This window comes from Vigna umbellata, chromosome 3 (assembly GCF_029865625.1).
Source record: "Vigna umbellata cultivar VRB3 chromosome 3, Vumbellata_1.0, whole genome shotgun sequence".
NCBI lineage: Eukaryota > Viridiplantae > Streptophyta > Magnoliopsida > Fabales > Fabaceae > Vigna > Vigna umbellata.
Window position 1 is genome coordinate 15,176,929 of NC_142167.1, and position 17,005 is coordinate 15,193,933.

The window sequence follows — 17,005 nt, forward strand, 5'->3', positions numbered from 1 at the left end:
ACTTGGCCGCCTAGGATTGCTAGTGAGCTGGTCACTAGAAGACCATAGTTGAATGTCTTCGTATGGCCGCCCGGGATTGCGAGTGAGTAGATCACTAGAAGACACAAGTGAGCTGATCACTTGGCCGCCCATGATTGCTAGTGAGCTGGTCACTAGAAGACCATAGTTGAATGTATGGCCGCCCGGGATTGCTAGTGAGTAGATCACAAGAAGACACAAGTGAGCTGATCACTTGGCCGCGCCAGGATTGCTAGTGAGCTTGTCATTAGAATACCATAGTTGAACATAAGTCTGGACCTTCCTGCACATGATATTATTACTCACAAAAATATGTGTTAAGCAAATATATTATAATTTATAAATTATAATCAAAAGTGGAACCTGTCAAGGTTAAACGTAGGACTGAACCTTCCTGTGCAGGATATTTTTACTCACAAAAATATAAGTTAAACAAATATATTATAATTTATAAATTATAATAAAAATGGAACTTTAGAGTGTGTATACTCACAAAAATGTAAATACATATATTATATTATTCTAAAATTCTAAGGAACTACTGGTTAATATAAGAAACAATAATAAATTAAAATAGAATTATTCTCTAAGTCATTAAAAGTCTATATCTAAAACGTAATTTGAGATATATAATTGAAATACAATTCATAATATAAGTATTTACTTTAAATTATATATTTTGAAATAAAAAGTAGTAATGTTAATGTTTGAAATTGGATAGTTGAAAACTTATTTGAATTTCATAATCTTTTTTAACTGAAATTGAAATTATGGGATGCAGAAGAAATGCGCCAACAAAAGTCCCCTCAGAACCCAAGTTTGATACTTTTACTTACCTTAATTTTGTTGGTTAAAGCTTCCTTCACTCCATCAAATTTTACCTCTCACTCCATCAAAAGCTTTCCAGAAATATATTTCGTAAAAGGAGGGGTGATTGATTTTTGGAAAAAATTTCCTAAATTATTTATTGTATTTGAAAAATAAATTCCAGAAGTGATAGAAAAAATAATAAGGTGCTGGAAGAAAATGATAGGATGCAAGAAGTAATTGCTTGTCTTTTTTCTAGTTAAGTTTTTCTGTGTAATATTGGACCGTGAACATACGTAATGGTCTTTACAAAAAGTTGTAGGGACTTTCTTTTTACACCCTCAAATTTTTCTAAAACCTATAAATATCTTTTTATCTTTTATTAGGGTAAAATATATATATATATATATATATATATATATATATATATATATATATATATATATATATATATATATTCTCAAAAGAAGCATATTTGACATCACACTAAGAGTCCAAGAAGAAAAATTAGAGATACAGAAGAAAGTCCAAATTATATATCCCATGTTTGTCTTGGATGCTACACTACATGATTTTGTGTTTTTTTTTTTCTAAACCTTATATTACTAAATTATTCCGTATATTTTTATGAGTCAAGATGAAGAGATATCATGCAACATATTTTCTAGGTTATATTTTGTTTTTCATTTTCGTTCTGAACATACTTATACTTATTTTGAGAATTTGAACACTCGATTTTTACATATCCTATTGTTTTTCATAAGTAAAACAAGTAAAGTTAGGTGAATTTAAATATCTTTTTTACAATATCGTTTTCGAGTGTTTTTGTTTTAAAAAATTTCAAAATTTCTAGACAAATGTTTATAATCATTTTCTCGTTTATTTTACTTTATTTTGTCTTGTTTTTCTTTTTCTCTTTTTTTATAGAGTTTTATTTTCTTATAACTGATTTATTATTCAATAAGTTTATTCATTCTTAACTTATTTTAAAAAATGGAATGTCGAGTTCATGCTAGACAAGGATTTTATTCTTAATTGTAAGTTCTAAGTCATTTTTGGTTGTTAAGATATTCTATTACACTTGAAGGCTTTAATAACCAATTATTTTTCTTTTTATTTTTTTTATCTAGTGTGATATCAAATAAATTTTTTCAGACATATAAAATCACTTTATTAAGTATTTTATATTTTGGATAAGTGTGCAATTATTTATTCTCTTACATACATTATTCTTTCATATGTCACTTTGAGTGTATCTTATATTTGTTGACGCATTTAGATCGAGAAATATTAAAATGAAAAATTTTAATAATTATATTTGTGAGTTTAAAATTATAACTAATACTTTCATTTTGAACATCATTTTAGTCAACCAAGAATTGATCGACACCTTAATCATAATTTTGAATTTATTAAAGATGGTTAACCATAACAGCTAATATAAAAATATCAATTGATTTTATAAAAGTCTTCAAATATTTTATCTAAAATAAAAATCTTGACATAAATTTATCATTTCAAATGCTTTCCTTAGTCAACCAAGATTAAAAATCAAAAGTTCACATGTTTAAAGTATAAATTATTACTCAAACTTAATAAAGACAAAATCAACAATTTTAACTCGTGTATCATCAACAATGATGATTAATGACATCAAATCTTTAAACTCGTGACTTGATTAAAGTTTATATTTCAATAGTTTTTAAAATGTTTTACTTTATAATAATTAAAACTATTCTTTTTGTACTTTTTATTTAACATGTCCTTATTTCATTTCTATTTAATTCAAAATATATTTTCTTATAAATAATTATAAACTCAAAGTTAATAACAATGTGCATTTATTCTAACACGTAATGTCATGAATAGACTCTAAAACCTATAGAAGATTTTCTTTTATTAATTAAAATGTTATTTTAACGAGTTATACGAATATGAGTTTCTTAAGATGATAAAGTTTCTTACAGTTTTCCTATGACCAGAACCTCACCTCAAGTTTAATAATACCTTAATTTTATGAAAAAAATTTATGAAAAAAAAAATCTCATTAACACATGTTGATGTCATATAAAGAGATACTAAATTGATATGAATTATTATTTTTTAATTAATGACCATCATTTTTATACTGTCAACACAACAAGTCTTTTTGAATTCATCATTTTTCAAATTGATTGACCAGCAAATAATAGACAAAATGGAATGTAAATCTTAAAAAATAAGAATGCATATATCATTTTATCTAGAACTTATTCAAACAATAATAATATTTATCAAGTAGTCATTATTTTTTAATAAGCATTTTATAAATAAGGATTGTGCATTATTTATAATACAATAATAATTATTCACATCTTATATCTTTTCATTAAAAATGGTTTGCATAAAATTATATTTTAAACTAAAATTTATGTATTAGATAACTTATAATAATATTAATGTACTTTTTTACTTTACTTTATAATTATAACTAGTTATTTTTAATTTTTTAATATAGCTAATGTTTTGTTTTTATATTATAATACAAATTTCTGTTAATATTTTCAATATCAGATTAACCTGTACTTTTACTTATGATTTTTTTTTGGTGAACTACTCATTCCCTACTATTATTAGCAGTGTGTGTGTGTATATATATATATATAATATGCACACTAAAATACATTAGCACTTAAATATATAATGAAAGATTATATTAATATTTTAATTTTAATACAGTGAAAAGATAAGATGATATATTAAGGCATAAAGATACATAATATAAAAGATTGCATTAATATTTTGATTGTATAAATACAAAATATAAAATGATTGTATCAATATATTAATACATAAAAACATAATATGTTGACACAATCACTGTACTGATAATTTAGAAATGTTTTTTTTTCAGTTGTATAGTTTTATTTTTTAAAAAAAAACAAAACTGATATAAACTATTGTACCAGATATTTTATAAAATACAATAACCAAACATTTTAAAGTATTAATTTATAAGTAATTTCTTTACAAAATAGTTTTATTTAATACTGATATAAACTATTGTACTGGATATTTTATAAAATACAAGAACCAAACACTTTAAAGTATTAATTTATAAGTAATATTTTTACAAAACATTGTTATTTAATTTTAGAATAAGTGTAGCCAAATAAAAAATATACAATTGTGGGTATTGAAAAAAAAAAAGCCAAAGCTCCATCTCAAGTAAAATAGTTTTGACAAGAATATATAAAGAGAAAAAATATTCATTGATTAATTTTATAACTATTTACGATAAAATAAGCTTTTATTACAGATAAAAATGGAATACCAATATTTCAATTAATTTTGGGGATTAACTTTTTTTATATATTTATGTATTCTTTCTGTATGCATTCTGCTTTATTCTGTCTGTATTTTTGACCTTTATTCTCTTCTTTTTTTTTTCAATTTTTTTCTAATCATGTGTGTTTTTTATGGTATGTTCATGGTGTATTCAATTGTAATTCCTTCCACTTGTATGTTTCGATAAATCAAAGGTAAATGAGAGACTATAATTTCCAGAAGTTACGAAAAACAGTGCTTACATGCAAGAACGATTTTTGATCTACATAACTTTTGCTCCAAAAATGATGAAGTTTGGTGAGACTCACTTCTCTCATGGGATTGCAGAGAATTTAGAGGATCCAAAATATGCTCATTACAAATACTTGTCTAACTCGCTTGAAACCAAGTAAGTATGCGAATTCATGCAAACTTTTCACTAGTTTTTCCATATAAGATTCAGTGATACTCTTTTACTCTTAACGCAACTTTTAGTTTCACTTTCACTCATTTGTCATGGTTATAGAATTCTTTTTGTAATGAATTTAAGTATCGCACCTTAAAGCTCTAAGATATTGACACCACTTTTGTTCATAAATTCTCATTTGATTTGTCAGTTTTAAAAGGATTAAAATGAATTTATGATTCAGACTACCTGATGCTAATATACTGTCTATATGGGGTTGAAATTCCTAATGAAAAATTGATCCCTTCTGGCATGCACTAGAGTATTCCTTTGCAATTTGTTAGTTCAGAAGATGAAGAAGAAGATAGTTGGTCACAGAATGGTGTTTATTCTGTGGAATTTGATGACAAATTGTGCAAGTAACCATCTGCCATCAAGAGAACTTCATGATATGATGCAGTCTCATTGTGTTTAAAAGCCTAACTAAATAAAAAATTTATGAAAGTCTCGTTATGTTTAAATCTTTCTAAATTTGATCTCAATATGAAGTCTGCACTTAGCAACCAGTCAAAAAGAGGTAGATGAATTGAGAAGATTTTGCTATACAAAATCTGATGCAAAGAACACTTTACACACACATCAAGCATAGAGACATGAGTAACAAGGAACATAAAAGCGTACATTTTATCTATGCAATTTAACATACAAAATCTCCTTTAGTCTTTTACATAGGCCTTCTCCATACAACTCCAGCAACCACAAGTGTAGAAAATCCAGAGTATGAACCGTGAAGTGTTGATTAGGATATGAGAGAGATTCCAGCAGCAACCAAACTATCAGCCAAAAGCCTGTTAGCAGCCTCTGAGGGATGGAAACTATCCCAGAATACATACTCAGATGAATTGGCGCATGTTCCTATGGACTTCCTATTGCACAATATAGATGTCTCTATCAACCCTGTTCCACAACAAGCCTTCCTTGCTTCGAAAAATCCTGTGATATCACGATGCATGACACACATGGGAATAGATCAGATAAAACTTAGATGCAGATAAAACTGAGATCAGAATTAGAGTTTTGATTCAGTGGTGATCTATGTTGATGATCATTTGATGCTTCATGCAAACTTTTACTGAAAGCATCTAAGGAACTATATGTAAATTTTTAATCTATTTAGATGTTGTACCATTTTCAGAAGGCTCGGTGACCAAATCATAGAGAGGTTGGTAGATATCAAAGACAACCAAATTGAGGCCTGGAAGCATGTTTTGCAAGTTACGAGATGTGGTGTTTAGCTTTTCATTGAAGGTAATTGCATCACTGTTTAAACTTGCCACACATTCGTTGCTATTAAAACCAAAGAGAGTGATGGCTCCAGGTAAGCAACCTATTGGAGGCAATGATGTCACACCGATCCTCCTTGCTCCCAGTGCATGTAAACTCTGTTAAAGGCATGATTAGAAATGAAAATCATAATCAGCAAAATAAATTAACTTTGCCTCTTCTTTTTGGAAAGTTTTATTATAGGACAACATGTCAAGGTTGAGAAATGCATACCTGGATGAAGTCTGAATAGAACCTCAAGAGGGTGTCTGAGAATTGATCAATTGTATAAAACTTGTTAAGCAAAGGATTTATGTAGTAGTTCTGAATGAAATCACTGGTTCCAGCACTGACAAGATATATAGCATCAGATATAATTGATGAAGCACTTGATTGTCCTGCTGCTTCCACCAATTTGTTCTGGCACTCCTTGTAGTATTCCAGCTGCTGGCGCAATGGAATTGCATTCTACATCCATGAAAACGCACAAAAGCACTTACCAATTGTATGATGTCAAACAGAGAAGAGAGAAAAGCAATGAGATTAAGCCTAAAACTTCTAAAAACATCTAAGAGTATTTACATATAGTTTGGCTGTGGGTTCATAGTAACCAGAAGCAGCTGAGGCAAAGTTAGCACCATTCAAGAGGTTATTTCCTTTGGTGTTCAAGTTAAGGTAAGCTGGGGGATAAGAGGTAAATCCAAGGACTTCAGCTGCAGTAAATGAATAGATGAAACATATATTAAATCCAAGTTCAAAAACTGAGTGATAGAGCTTTAGGAATAAGATATTTAGCTAAATGGGAATTGAGGAAAAAGAAAAGGTGCCTGTGAAGTCTGTGGCAAGCTTTCCATTGCAGAACCTTCCTGTTGGATAGTGATTCTCAAAGTCTCTTCCATAAGGAGGAAAGTTTGCTTTTATAACAGTAAATCTGTGATTATTATTGCCCACATCAACAACAGAGTCCCCAAATATGAACAATGCAGGTACCAGGGGCTGCCCATTGGTCACATTGAGCAACAAAGCAAGAAGAAAAGAAGCCAAGAAGGGCCTTGAATACCCCATACTTTTCAATTCCCCTTCAGCAAAGGCCTTCTTTTTGTTCATGCAAAAAGACACAACAGAAAAAACAACTTTGAAGATGGGTTACCGTTTTGAGAACTCACAATCTAACTCTATTCGTTTGCTTTGAATCTGGTGCACACAGTGTAGCTGGTTTGTAAAGGCTGCATTTCCAAGAACTTCATTAATGCTCCAACTTAAGTAAAGGGTACTGAATAACATAAGTCAACATAGGAAATACTGTATCTGTCCACTGTCCAAATTCCTGTAATTTCAAAAACACTATTTGCATTATTAGTTTCAGGAATTTAGAAAAGAGGTTGCATGCTTGGATAATGCTGCCAAAATTTACTACTGAGATGGAATTACTTAGGTGGCAACATGATAGCTTCAACTATCTTAGCTGTATCCTCTTAATATGGCTCAATTTAAGGAAAAGTTAATTCACTATCAGTTATCAATAGAAACCATAAACATGTGCTTAGTCTAATAGAATCAAAGATTAAAGGAAAAGTTAACTCTCTCAATTATCAAATAAAACCATAAACATGTGCTTAGTCTAATAGAATCAAAGATTAAAGGAAAAGTTAACTCTCTCAATTCTCAAATAAAACCATAAACATGTGCTTAGTCTAATAGAATCAAAGATTCAAGGAAAAGTTAACTCTCTCAATTCTCAAATGAAACCACAAAGATGTGCTTAGTCTAATAGAATCAAAGAGAGGCATAACAAGTGAGAACACACTGAGTTTAAAACCCATTGTGGTTAAAATAGAAATGAAAAAGTTAAGCACCATATAAAATCTTTGGTTAAAATTGGTTAAAAGTAGTGTTAATCTTTTATATAAGTTAGACTTAGATCATATATATATGTAATATTCTGTAATGAATCCTTCCTAAACAATCATCATTTTCTTCGGCTCATATACTCAACCTAAAATCATGACAGAATATTATGATTGTATTGATGGATGTTTTGTTAGTACACTTACCAGTAAGTAGAGAAATTGAACTATTGATACACGATGTCTTCAACTGTTAATGATCCTAACTTCCTATTTTTCAACCATACCAAATGTACTCAACAGAACACAACAACATGAACTAAACAAAAAAAAAACATGAATAGGAGAACAAAATTACAGATTATAGAGAAAGGGTGGTGGTAGAAACTTGTAGTGTCCATATTAATGCGGTTGGTGAGCACTTAGTTTTGTATTGCGTGCCTTATTTATTCAAGTGGCAGCACCACTTTGATCACAACATTTAGGTGTCTTTTCCTCCTCACTTCAACACAGGATACTGTTTGCAGTATATTTTTTTGAAAAGTTTATACCCAGATTATTATATTTTTTTTTTAATTTTGATTGTAATATGTGAAGTAAAAGATTCATTAAATAATCATTGTGTATTCCAAGGTGACATTCTAAATGTGATTCGAAAACAATAGTTGACTCTTGTAAGATGAAATCTACAATAATTAAAAATCTAAGTTGCGAAACAACAATATATTTTTGCCCCTTTTTTATTATTTTCGTGCAATGTTAATTATAAATAGGCAAAATTGTGTAGGTTTTTTCATATTAGTAAAATCCACTGTCTTTATTAAAATGGATGAAAGGTTGTGAAATGTTTTGATTTCTGTTGCATTATAATGATGAAAGAAAGAGTTTGAATTAGATGTTGATTGTCGTGTTTATTTACTTTTGAAGTTTTTCAAATGTCAAATACAAAAGCAACTAATAATTTAAATCATTATTATTAGTATAATTAATAATTAGTAATATATAACTTAATTTAAATCTATAACAGGAAATTAGTTTTAATTCAGTTTTATTTGAATGAAATTATTATTAAATACATATATATTATTTCCAGTTTTATTATATTTTTTAAAATTAAGTTAAAACTATTATTATAATTTGTTTTATTAGTTAATTACTTTTTTTAGAAGTTTTAACTATATTTACGATTTTTATCTTATTTCATACTTAAATTTGTAATTTTTAATTGAAATTATTATTACTAGTGTAATTAATGATTAGTAATATATAAATTAGTTTTAATCTAGAAAATTAGTAGTTATTATTAAATACATATTATTTTCAATTTTATTATATTATTTTCTAAAACTAAATTAAAACTATTATTATTATTATTTATTTTATTAGTTAATTAGTTTCTTTTGGGCGAGACACTTTAACTATATTTATGATTTTTATTTTAGTTCTTTCTTAAATTATTAATTGAAATTATTATCATCGGTATAATTAACAATTAAAAATGTAAAGACCTAACATTTTTAGAAGTGATAAATAGTCTAAAAATAGTGAAACTCGATTATTTTACTATTGAAAAGTTGTAATATGAAAAATTTTGTTACAATTAATTTTATTATTTTATTTTAAATCATGTAAATCATTTTTCTATAGTTATTTGACTTCTTTCCAAGGGATTCCTCCTCTGAAGAACCTAGGATTGATCATTGCAGCGATTTCTTCTAATTGGAGTATTTAGTCTTGTAAGGTGATCATTGCTGATTTACATGGGATTCCATGTGTTTCATGCTACTCAGGTCCAGAGCGTTAGTTAGTGATGTTGTTGGCTACTAGACTCTCGCCATTTGGGGTCCAACGTTCTATGTTGGTTCACCTAGCAACACGAAACTTATATAGCTCTCCCATAACTTGTTTTCACGATTTAGGATGCTCTTATTTCGCTTACCGCTATTATGGGAATTACTTTTGCTTTCTTTTCCTCTGGCTATTGAGATGCTTTAGCTCTCCATTCGCGTAAGTTGAGTCTCATCTCTTTTATTTAGTCTTTTTCTGTTATCTATTGCATATGAGTCTTATTTTATTTGCATACATCTTTTTAGTCATTTATATGAGTCTCTACTTATCAATGGTTCTAATGGTGTGTCAGGATCATGTTTATGTTATTCCTAAGTGTAGATAGGACATCCTGTGAGCTTGAAGGGTTTTGGGTTGCTTAGAACAAGTTCATTTGTGTCTCAAGTAAGTGAAATTAATTGCATTGTTTTAATGTTATTGATATCTTAAAAGTTGTTATTGCATGATTGAATGGTATGATGAAATTGATCTCTTGAATTTGGCAGATTAAAGATGAATCAGGGGTGGTGGGAAGAGGGTAGGGGAATGGAAAACGAAATTGAGGTTCAAGCCACAATGAAATTATGAATTACGAGAGAAGACAACTTAACCATAAACTGAAAAATGAATCAAATTTATGGATTGTGACAATGCCCAACAACAACTAAGAGAATGAACAAAGAATAGAAGAAAGGTTTGTTAACGACGACACAATGATAGGGCGAAGGACAAATACTCTATAACTGATAAGGAAGAAAATGTGAACTTAGGGATTTGAACAATGTCGAACAACAACGAACACAATTAACAGAGAACAAAAGAGAGACTTAGGCGACAACCGTGACACAATGACAGGACAAAGGACGAAGACTCAATAATAGAGGACAAAGAAAACCTGAACTTAGGAATTGTGGTTTGACGAACAACGACAAACAAAAGGAACGAAGAACATAAGACACATTCAAGCAACAATGACGCCACGATGACGGGGCCAAAGACGAAGAAAATGTGAACTTTGGAAAGAAGACTTGAAGAAGCAGACCGACGACAAAAATGAAGAAGAAGAAGTCATAAGTGTCATTTGACGAAATTAGAGATTTGAATAATTTCACAATCCGGTGGAGCCATAAATTAAAAAAAAAACAAAAAATAACTTAATTGTCATTTTGAATATAAACTTTAGAAATGGTTTTCCAAACTATCAGAAATTAACTCTTGGTAAAATTAAATATTTTTGTAGGGATATAATTCTTTTAACCCAATTAAATTAAATTTTGTCGATGCAATATTTAAATATGTCAAATGTTTTCTTAAAATATATTAAAGCGAAAATGAAATTTTAATATAATTAGATTAAAAATACTATATCAAATTATTTGTCAAGTATAAAAATCAAAATATATCATGAATTTCAATTTTGTATTAAAATTCAGTAACAAAAAATATTTAATCTTTTAATTTATAATAGAAAATAGTTTTAATATAGTTTTATTTTAATGAAATTATTATTAAATACATATTTATTATTTCTAACATTATGTACTCTTTTCTAAAATTAAATAAAAACTATTATTACAAATATCTTATTAATTAATTGCTTCCTTTTTTGTTAGAGGTTTTAATCATATTTAGAATTTTATTTTATTTCCTTATTAAATTATTTTTATTAATTAAAATTGTCATTATTATTATTATTACAATCAATAATTAGTAATATATAAAGTCGTTTTAATCTATAGGAACTTTTTTAATCCATTTTTATATGAATGAAATTATTATTAAATGTGTACCTATTATTTCCAAATTTATCATATTTTTTCTAAAATTAAATTAAAACTATTATTACAATTTATTATATTCATTAATTACTCTTTTTGTTACAAAATTTAAATATATTTATGATTTTTATTTTATTTCCTCCTTAAATTATTAAGTATTAATTGAAAATATTATTAGTATATTTAATAATTTGTAATATATAAATCAGTTTTAATCTATAACAGGAAATTAGTTTTTATCCCGTTTTTTATTTGCATGAAATTCTTATTAAATATATACTTATTATTTTCAAAAAAAAAAATTTCTAAAATGAAATTAAATCAATTATTACGTGAAAACACATTTGTTACACTAAGTTATTTATGTTTTATGATAATAAAAAATAAATAAAATTATTATTATTATTAGTTTATATTGTTATAATTATAAAACTAATTATAAATAATTTTTATAGTTTTATGATAAATAATTTTATTTATTTTGTAGGTAGTTTTATAATTAAAAAAATATTAAGTTTAAAAAATAGTCAAATTAAAAAAACTGGTTAAATTTAAAAAAAAAGTATTTAAATAGTAAAATTAATAAAATGATTTTTTTTAATTTAATAAATTTTATTTAAAAGATAAAATTGGGAAAAAATTAAACACCAATAAAATAATCTCTTTATATATATGTATAGGTTTATTATATTGTTAATTACTTCAAAGTTTTTTTTCTCTGTTGTGTCTTTTTGCAAGAAAATGAAAAGATCTTTGCTGAAGGGGAAAGTGAAAAGTATGAGGTTTTCATGGTCCTTCTTGATTTCTTTTCTTCTTGCTTTGTTGATCAATGTGAGCAATGGACAGCCTCTGGTACCTGCATTGTTCATATTTGGGGACTCTGTTGTTGATGTGGGCAATAATAATCACAAATTTACATTAATAAAAGCAGACTTTCTTCCTTATGGAAGAGACTTTGAGAATCACTATCCCACAGGAAGGTTCTGCAATGGAAAACTTGCCATAGACTTCACAGGTACCTTTACATTTTCCTCCGTTCTCATTTACCCAAATAATAATACTGTTGAGTCTATCGAAAAAGAGGTACAAACGTTAATAAAATCTGAGTTCAATCAGAATTCACACTTCACTTTATTCAAAACTTTATCAAATATTTCCTTTATATATATATATATATATAATTATTTATTGTCCTACTATCTCAATTTTATTCAATATGTAATTTTGGACTTACACTTGATTTTCAACATTTATGACTCATTTTCGGAACTTGGATTTGATATTTGTTTCATTGATTCATTCACTGCAGCTGAAGTTCTTGGATTTACCTCTCATCCCCCAGCTTACCTTAACTTGAACACCAAAGGAAATAACCTCTTGAATGGTTCCAACTTTGCCTCAGCTGCTTCTGGTTACTATGAACCCACAGCCAAACTATATGTAAATACTCTTAGAAATTTTTACAAGTTTTAGACTTTCTCTTCTTCTTTGTTTAACATCATATATTGGGTAAGTGCTTATGTGTGTTTTCATGGATGTAGAATGCAATTTCATTGAGCCAGCAACTAGAATACTACAAGGAATGCCAGAAAATATTGGTGGAAGCAGCAGGAAAATCAAATGCTTCATCAATTATATCTGATGCTATATATCTTGTCAGTGCTGGAACCAGTGATTTCATTCAGAACTACTACATAAATCCTTTGCTTAACAAGTTTCATACAGTTGAGCAATTCTCAGACACCCTCTTGCAGTCTTATTCAGACTTCATCAAGGCATGCATTTCTCAACCTTACCATTAATTAAAACTTTAAGTTGTTTTGTTTTTGCTGATTATGATTTTCATTTCTGATCATGCCTTTAACAGAGTTTACATGCACTGGGAGCAAGGAGGATTGGTGTGACATCATTGCCTCCAATAGGTTGCTTACCTGGAGCCATCACTCTCTTTGGTAATAATAGCAACGAATGTGTGGCCAGATTAAACAATGATGCAATTACCTTCAATGAAAAGCTCAACACCACATCTCGTAACTTGAAAAACAAGCTTCCAGGCCTCAATTTGGTTATCTTTGATATCTACCAACCTCTCTATGACTTGGTCACCAAGCCTTCTCAACATGGTACAACATCTAAATAGATGAAATGTAGATATAACTCTTTACATGTTTTTAAGTAGGTTAAAATTTACTTATAAAAGTCAATTTTATAAGGTTGAGTTAAGCTTAAAATTCACTTTTTAATAAAAAATAAAAGTATGCATGAATCAGATGATCAACATAGATTATCAGAATTATTGAAAGTCGTATATGATTAGAAATAAGATCAATTCATAGTTTATAAGTAGGTGCAAACCTCATCTTAGAGGTCAGTTTTGTGAGGTTGAGTTAAGCTTTAAGTCCATTTTTACAGTGGACACTCTAAAAACAATCTGATGCATTGTGTCATGACAGGATTTTTGGAAGCAAGGAAGGGCTGTTGTGGAACAGGGTTGATAGAGACATCTATATTGTGCAATAGGTATTCCACAGGAACATGTGCCAATGCATCTGAGTATGTATTCTGGGATAGTTTTCATCCTTCAGAGGCTGCTAACAAGGTTTTGGCTGATAGTTTGATTGCTGCTGGAATCTCTCTCATATCTAATCAAACACATCACAATATAGTCTACACGAGCGTTGTTTGAAGATGGCTTATGTAAAAGACTAAAGGAGATTTTGTATGATAAATTGCATTGATGAAAATGTATGCTTTTATGTTCGTTGGATTAGTTCAACAACAACAAATAATATGAATAAAAGAAAACAAGTGTATTATATCATAAGATTCGAATTATATAAAAAAATATAGTTTTAAAATAAAACATGTCATTTTCGGTAAGGAAGATATAGTTTTAAAATAAAAAAGTTCACTGCAAAATTGAAGGGGCAGCTTCTTCCTACACTTAATAAAGAATAAGTTAGTATCACACAGATTAACATTCATTTGACAGAGTAAAATGATATTAAAAAAAGTAAATTTTTGTAATTTTTTGAAAAAAAAATATATATATATTTTGACACACATAATTGTTTACATTCATTTGATACTAAATTTTCTTACTTTTACTTTTCTTTTTAAAAAAATTACAAAAATTATTTTTTTAAGACTATTTTACTCTTTTTAAGTGTGTCAAATAAATGTCAATATGTGTCATGTTACACTTAGTAAAAAAATAAAAAAATAAAAAATGTAAAAAAATTATATATATATATATATATATATATATATATATCAAAGTATATTTTTCCATCATAAATTCTCCTGCAAAAGAAAATTTCATTTTTATCCTTTTTTTGCTTTTTGGATTATGTATATGGAAATGATTTTGAGATGATATCATTCGAAAACATTTTTTATTTTTAGATTACGTAATTTAAAAATCTTTTGTTTTTAAATAAACGTCTTACACAATGTGAAAGTTAATTTTAGCGTTTAATTTGATCAAAATATTTTCTATAAAAGAATATTTCTAAATTACACTGAAAAAGGTTTTTTTTTTTTTACTTTTAAATGGTACAATTCTAAAGTCAATTTTAATTTTCAGAAATAATTTACAAATTGTATAATTCAAAAAGCAGAAAAACAAATTTTTGTATAGGAAGACGAGGATGGAATTTAGATTACATTTTATATTAAAAACATTCAGTAATATATTTGTGTTCTTACCCAAATAAGGAAGCATATTTTTAGTCTTTATAGTTACTTGAAAAGTAGAAATGATATTTTCATCCATACAAATTTTTTATTTTTTATTTATTTTTAAAATATAAAAATTTATTCTTTTATAATTATTTCATCCTTTTGTGTCACTACCATTTCTATGAAAAAAAGAACAGAACGTGGGTTATTGACGCAGTGAAGAGAGAGCGTAATGGACTATAGCTTGGCAGCGTTGAAACTTTTGTGCTCGCAGCTGAAGCAAGCTGGAGAAGTAGCCTCTCAAAACAGCTACACGCTCGGCGGCCTCCTCTTCCAGCGAGCGTGGTTGCAGGTTTCGACTTCCCTCTCCGTTGGCATTCCCTAAACGCCGCCGTTTTCCTTGTCTTCATTTTTTGCCTAATTTCTCAGGGCGTTCTTGTCTCCGTCTCCGACACCGGCTCTCTGCTTCTCGATGACGGCACCGGCCTCATCGAGCTCTCCCTCACTGGGGAGTTTCGCCACCGTAGCTGGCAACTCGGTAAACTCCACCCCCTCTGCATTCCATCAATTAATCTTAGAATTTGTATTAGTGCAACTCGTGTAGAAAAAAATAGCTCGTAACATTAAGATTACTCCATTTCGATATTTTAATTCGAGTTGTCTCGAATATCATTTGTAAAACAAAATATCCTGACACAGTTAAATTGATCGATCAAGTGGTAAAAATGGGCAATGAAGGCAATACATACGGGGAAATGACCTACATAAGATTTTTGGGGTGAAAGAAGTGTAATAATTGTGCCAAAAAATAAAAATAATAACAAGTTGGTGGTAGCAGTAAGGTTTGAGATGATTACATAACAGTGTATAAATTGGGGATGACCCTTCAGTCCCTTATAGATTGTTGTTTTGTGGGGGTTGAATTGGATTTAAATCGAAATTGTAATAACTACGCGTGGGGTTTTCTCAAAATTTTCTACTTGATGTGTTTCTTCAAATAGCTCACTCTATATTTTAATTTATTTACTTTGTCAGGGATGTATGTAATGGTGGTTGGAGGATATGTTGCACGTGCGGGAGAACTTCCTATGATCAAGGTAATAATAATATATACTTATGTTTATCATTTGATCTGAGTTAGAGGCATTTCCAAAATGAATGAAATAATCTCAAAACTAGCTTCCATTGCCATTCATACTTGCATTAGTTTTCTCTTCCACAAAGTAAGGGAGTTTGTTTTGGTGATGTTCAATGAATGTAGAAAATCTGATTTCGCTTTCTGCCTAGGGGAGAGCACTTTTATATGGCTGTTTATATTGCACTCGGGTTTGGGCGATGTTGTGGGAAGGAATATTATATTCGAGATTACTCCATTTTATCACTGTTTGTTATTGGTCTCACAAATAAAGAAATATATAAAGAATTGTAACAGATAATTTAAAGTAGTCAAAATCTAATTTAAACTGATAATGGTAACAGATTCACAAGATTGTTGATCTTTCATCATCTCCTGACCGAGAGGCTATGTGGTATCTTGAAGTGATTGAGGCATACAAAATGTTCTATCAGCCTCTTGTTGAAGAATTTACATGATGTGAGTATCTTATAAACAGAGATTGGCTATATTGAGGTTGGCATCCGATATCGGGAAGTTCCCTTCTTTGCGAGTTAGCACACAGAATTTTCTGAGATTGTGTTTGTATTAAGATATCTATATCTTTATTCTGAGAAATTTACCGACAAAGTGCATTAAAAATGACTGTTGCAATGATCCAATTAGGTATATTTGGTGTTTTAATTTTGATTGTATATTTACGGATTTTAGTTTAATTTAGGGTAATTAATATGCATTACCTTGTACATTTGGTTATCTTTCTAGGGATTTAATTTTTACTTTGTTGGTCATACATAGACCCAAGTGGTATCCAAATTGAGTGAAAATGGTATTCCACACCCAGATGAACACCCTAGAGCTTTTCTTTCTTCTCTCTTCATTCCCCGTCACATTCTTT

The 17,005-nt window shown here is 28.6% G+C and overlaps 3 protein-coding genes across 3 annotated transcripts; 2 read left to right on the plus strand and 1 right to left on the minus strand.

Annotated features, from left to right (window-relative positions):
- Positions 1-5,119: 5,119 nt before the first annotated feature.
- LOC124846397 (GDSL esterase/lipase At5g22810-like) lies at positions 5,120-8,051 on the minus strand. The gene is made up of 6 exons (XM_047323643.2): positions 7,915-8,051; positions 6,688-7,187; positions 6,443-6,573; positions 6,095-6,328; positions 5,724-5,979; positions 5,120-5,530 (listed from the first exon to the last, which is right to left on the minus strand). The coding sequence occupies exons 2-6, from the start codon at positions 6,965-6,967 to the stop codon at positions 5,337-5,339; spliced, it is 1,095 nt and encodes a 364-aa protein (XP_047179599.1). The 5' UTR covers positions 6,968-7,187; positions 7,915-8,051; the 3' UTR covers positions 5,120-5,336.
- Positions 8,052-12,047: 3,996 nt separating this feature from the next.
- On the plus strand, positions 12,048-14,069 carry LOC124846387 (GDSL esterase/lipase At5g22810-like). Its single transcript, XM_047323631.2, has 5 exons — positions 12,048-12,327; positions 12,622-12,752; positions 12,854-13,087; positions 13,180-13,435; positions 13,766-14,069. Exons 1-5 carry the CDS (start codon positions 12,054-12,056, stop codon positions 13,996-13,998), a joined length of 1,128 nt encoding a protein of 375 aa, XP_047179587.2. The 5' UTR covers positions 12,048-12,053; the 3' UTR covers positions 13,999-14,069.
- Positions 14,070-15,171: 1,102 nt separating this feature from the next.
- On the plus strand, positions 15,172-16,952 carry LOC124846393 (recQ-mediated instability-like protein). Its single transcript, XM_047323637.2, has 4 exons — positions 15,172-15,345; positions 15,423-15,531; positions 16,029-16,090; positions 16,473-16,952. The coding sequence occupies exons 1-4, from the start codon at positions 15,226-15,228 to the stop codon at positions 16,584-16,586; spliced, it is 405 nt and encodes a 134-aa protein (XP_047179593.1). The 5' UTR covers positions 15,172-15,225; the 3' UTR covers positions 16,587-16,952.
- The last annotated feature ends 53 nt before the right edge of the window (positions 16,953-17,005 follow it).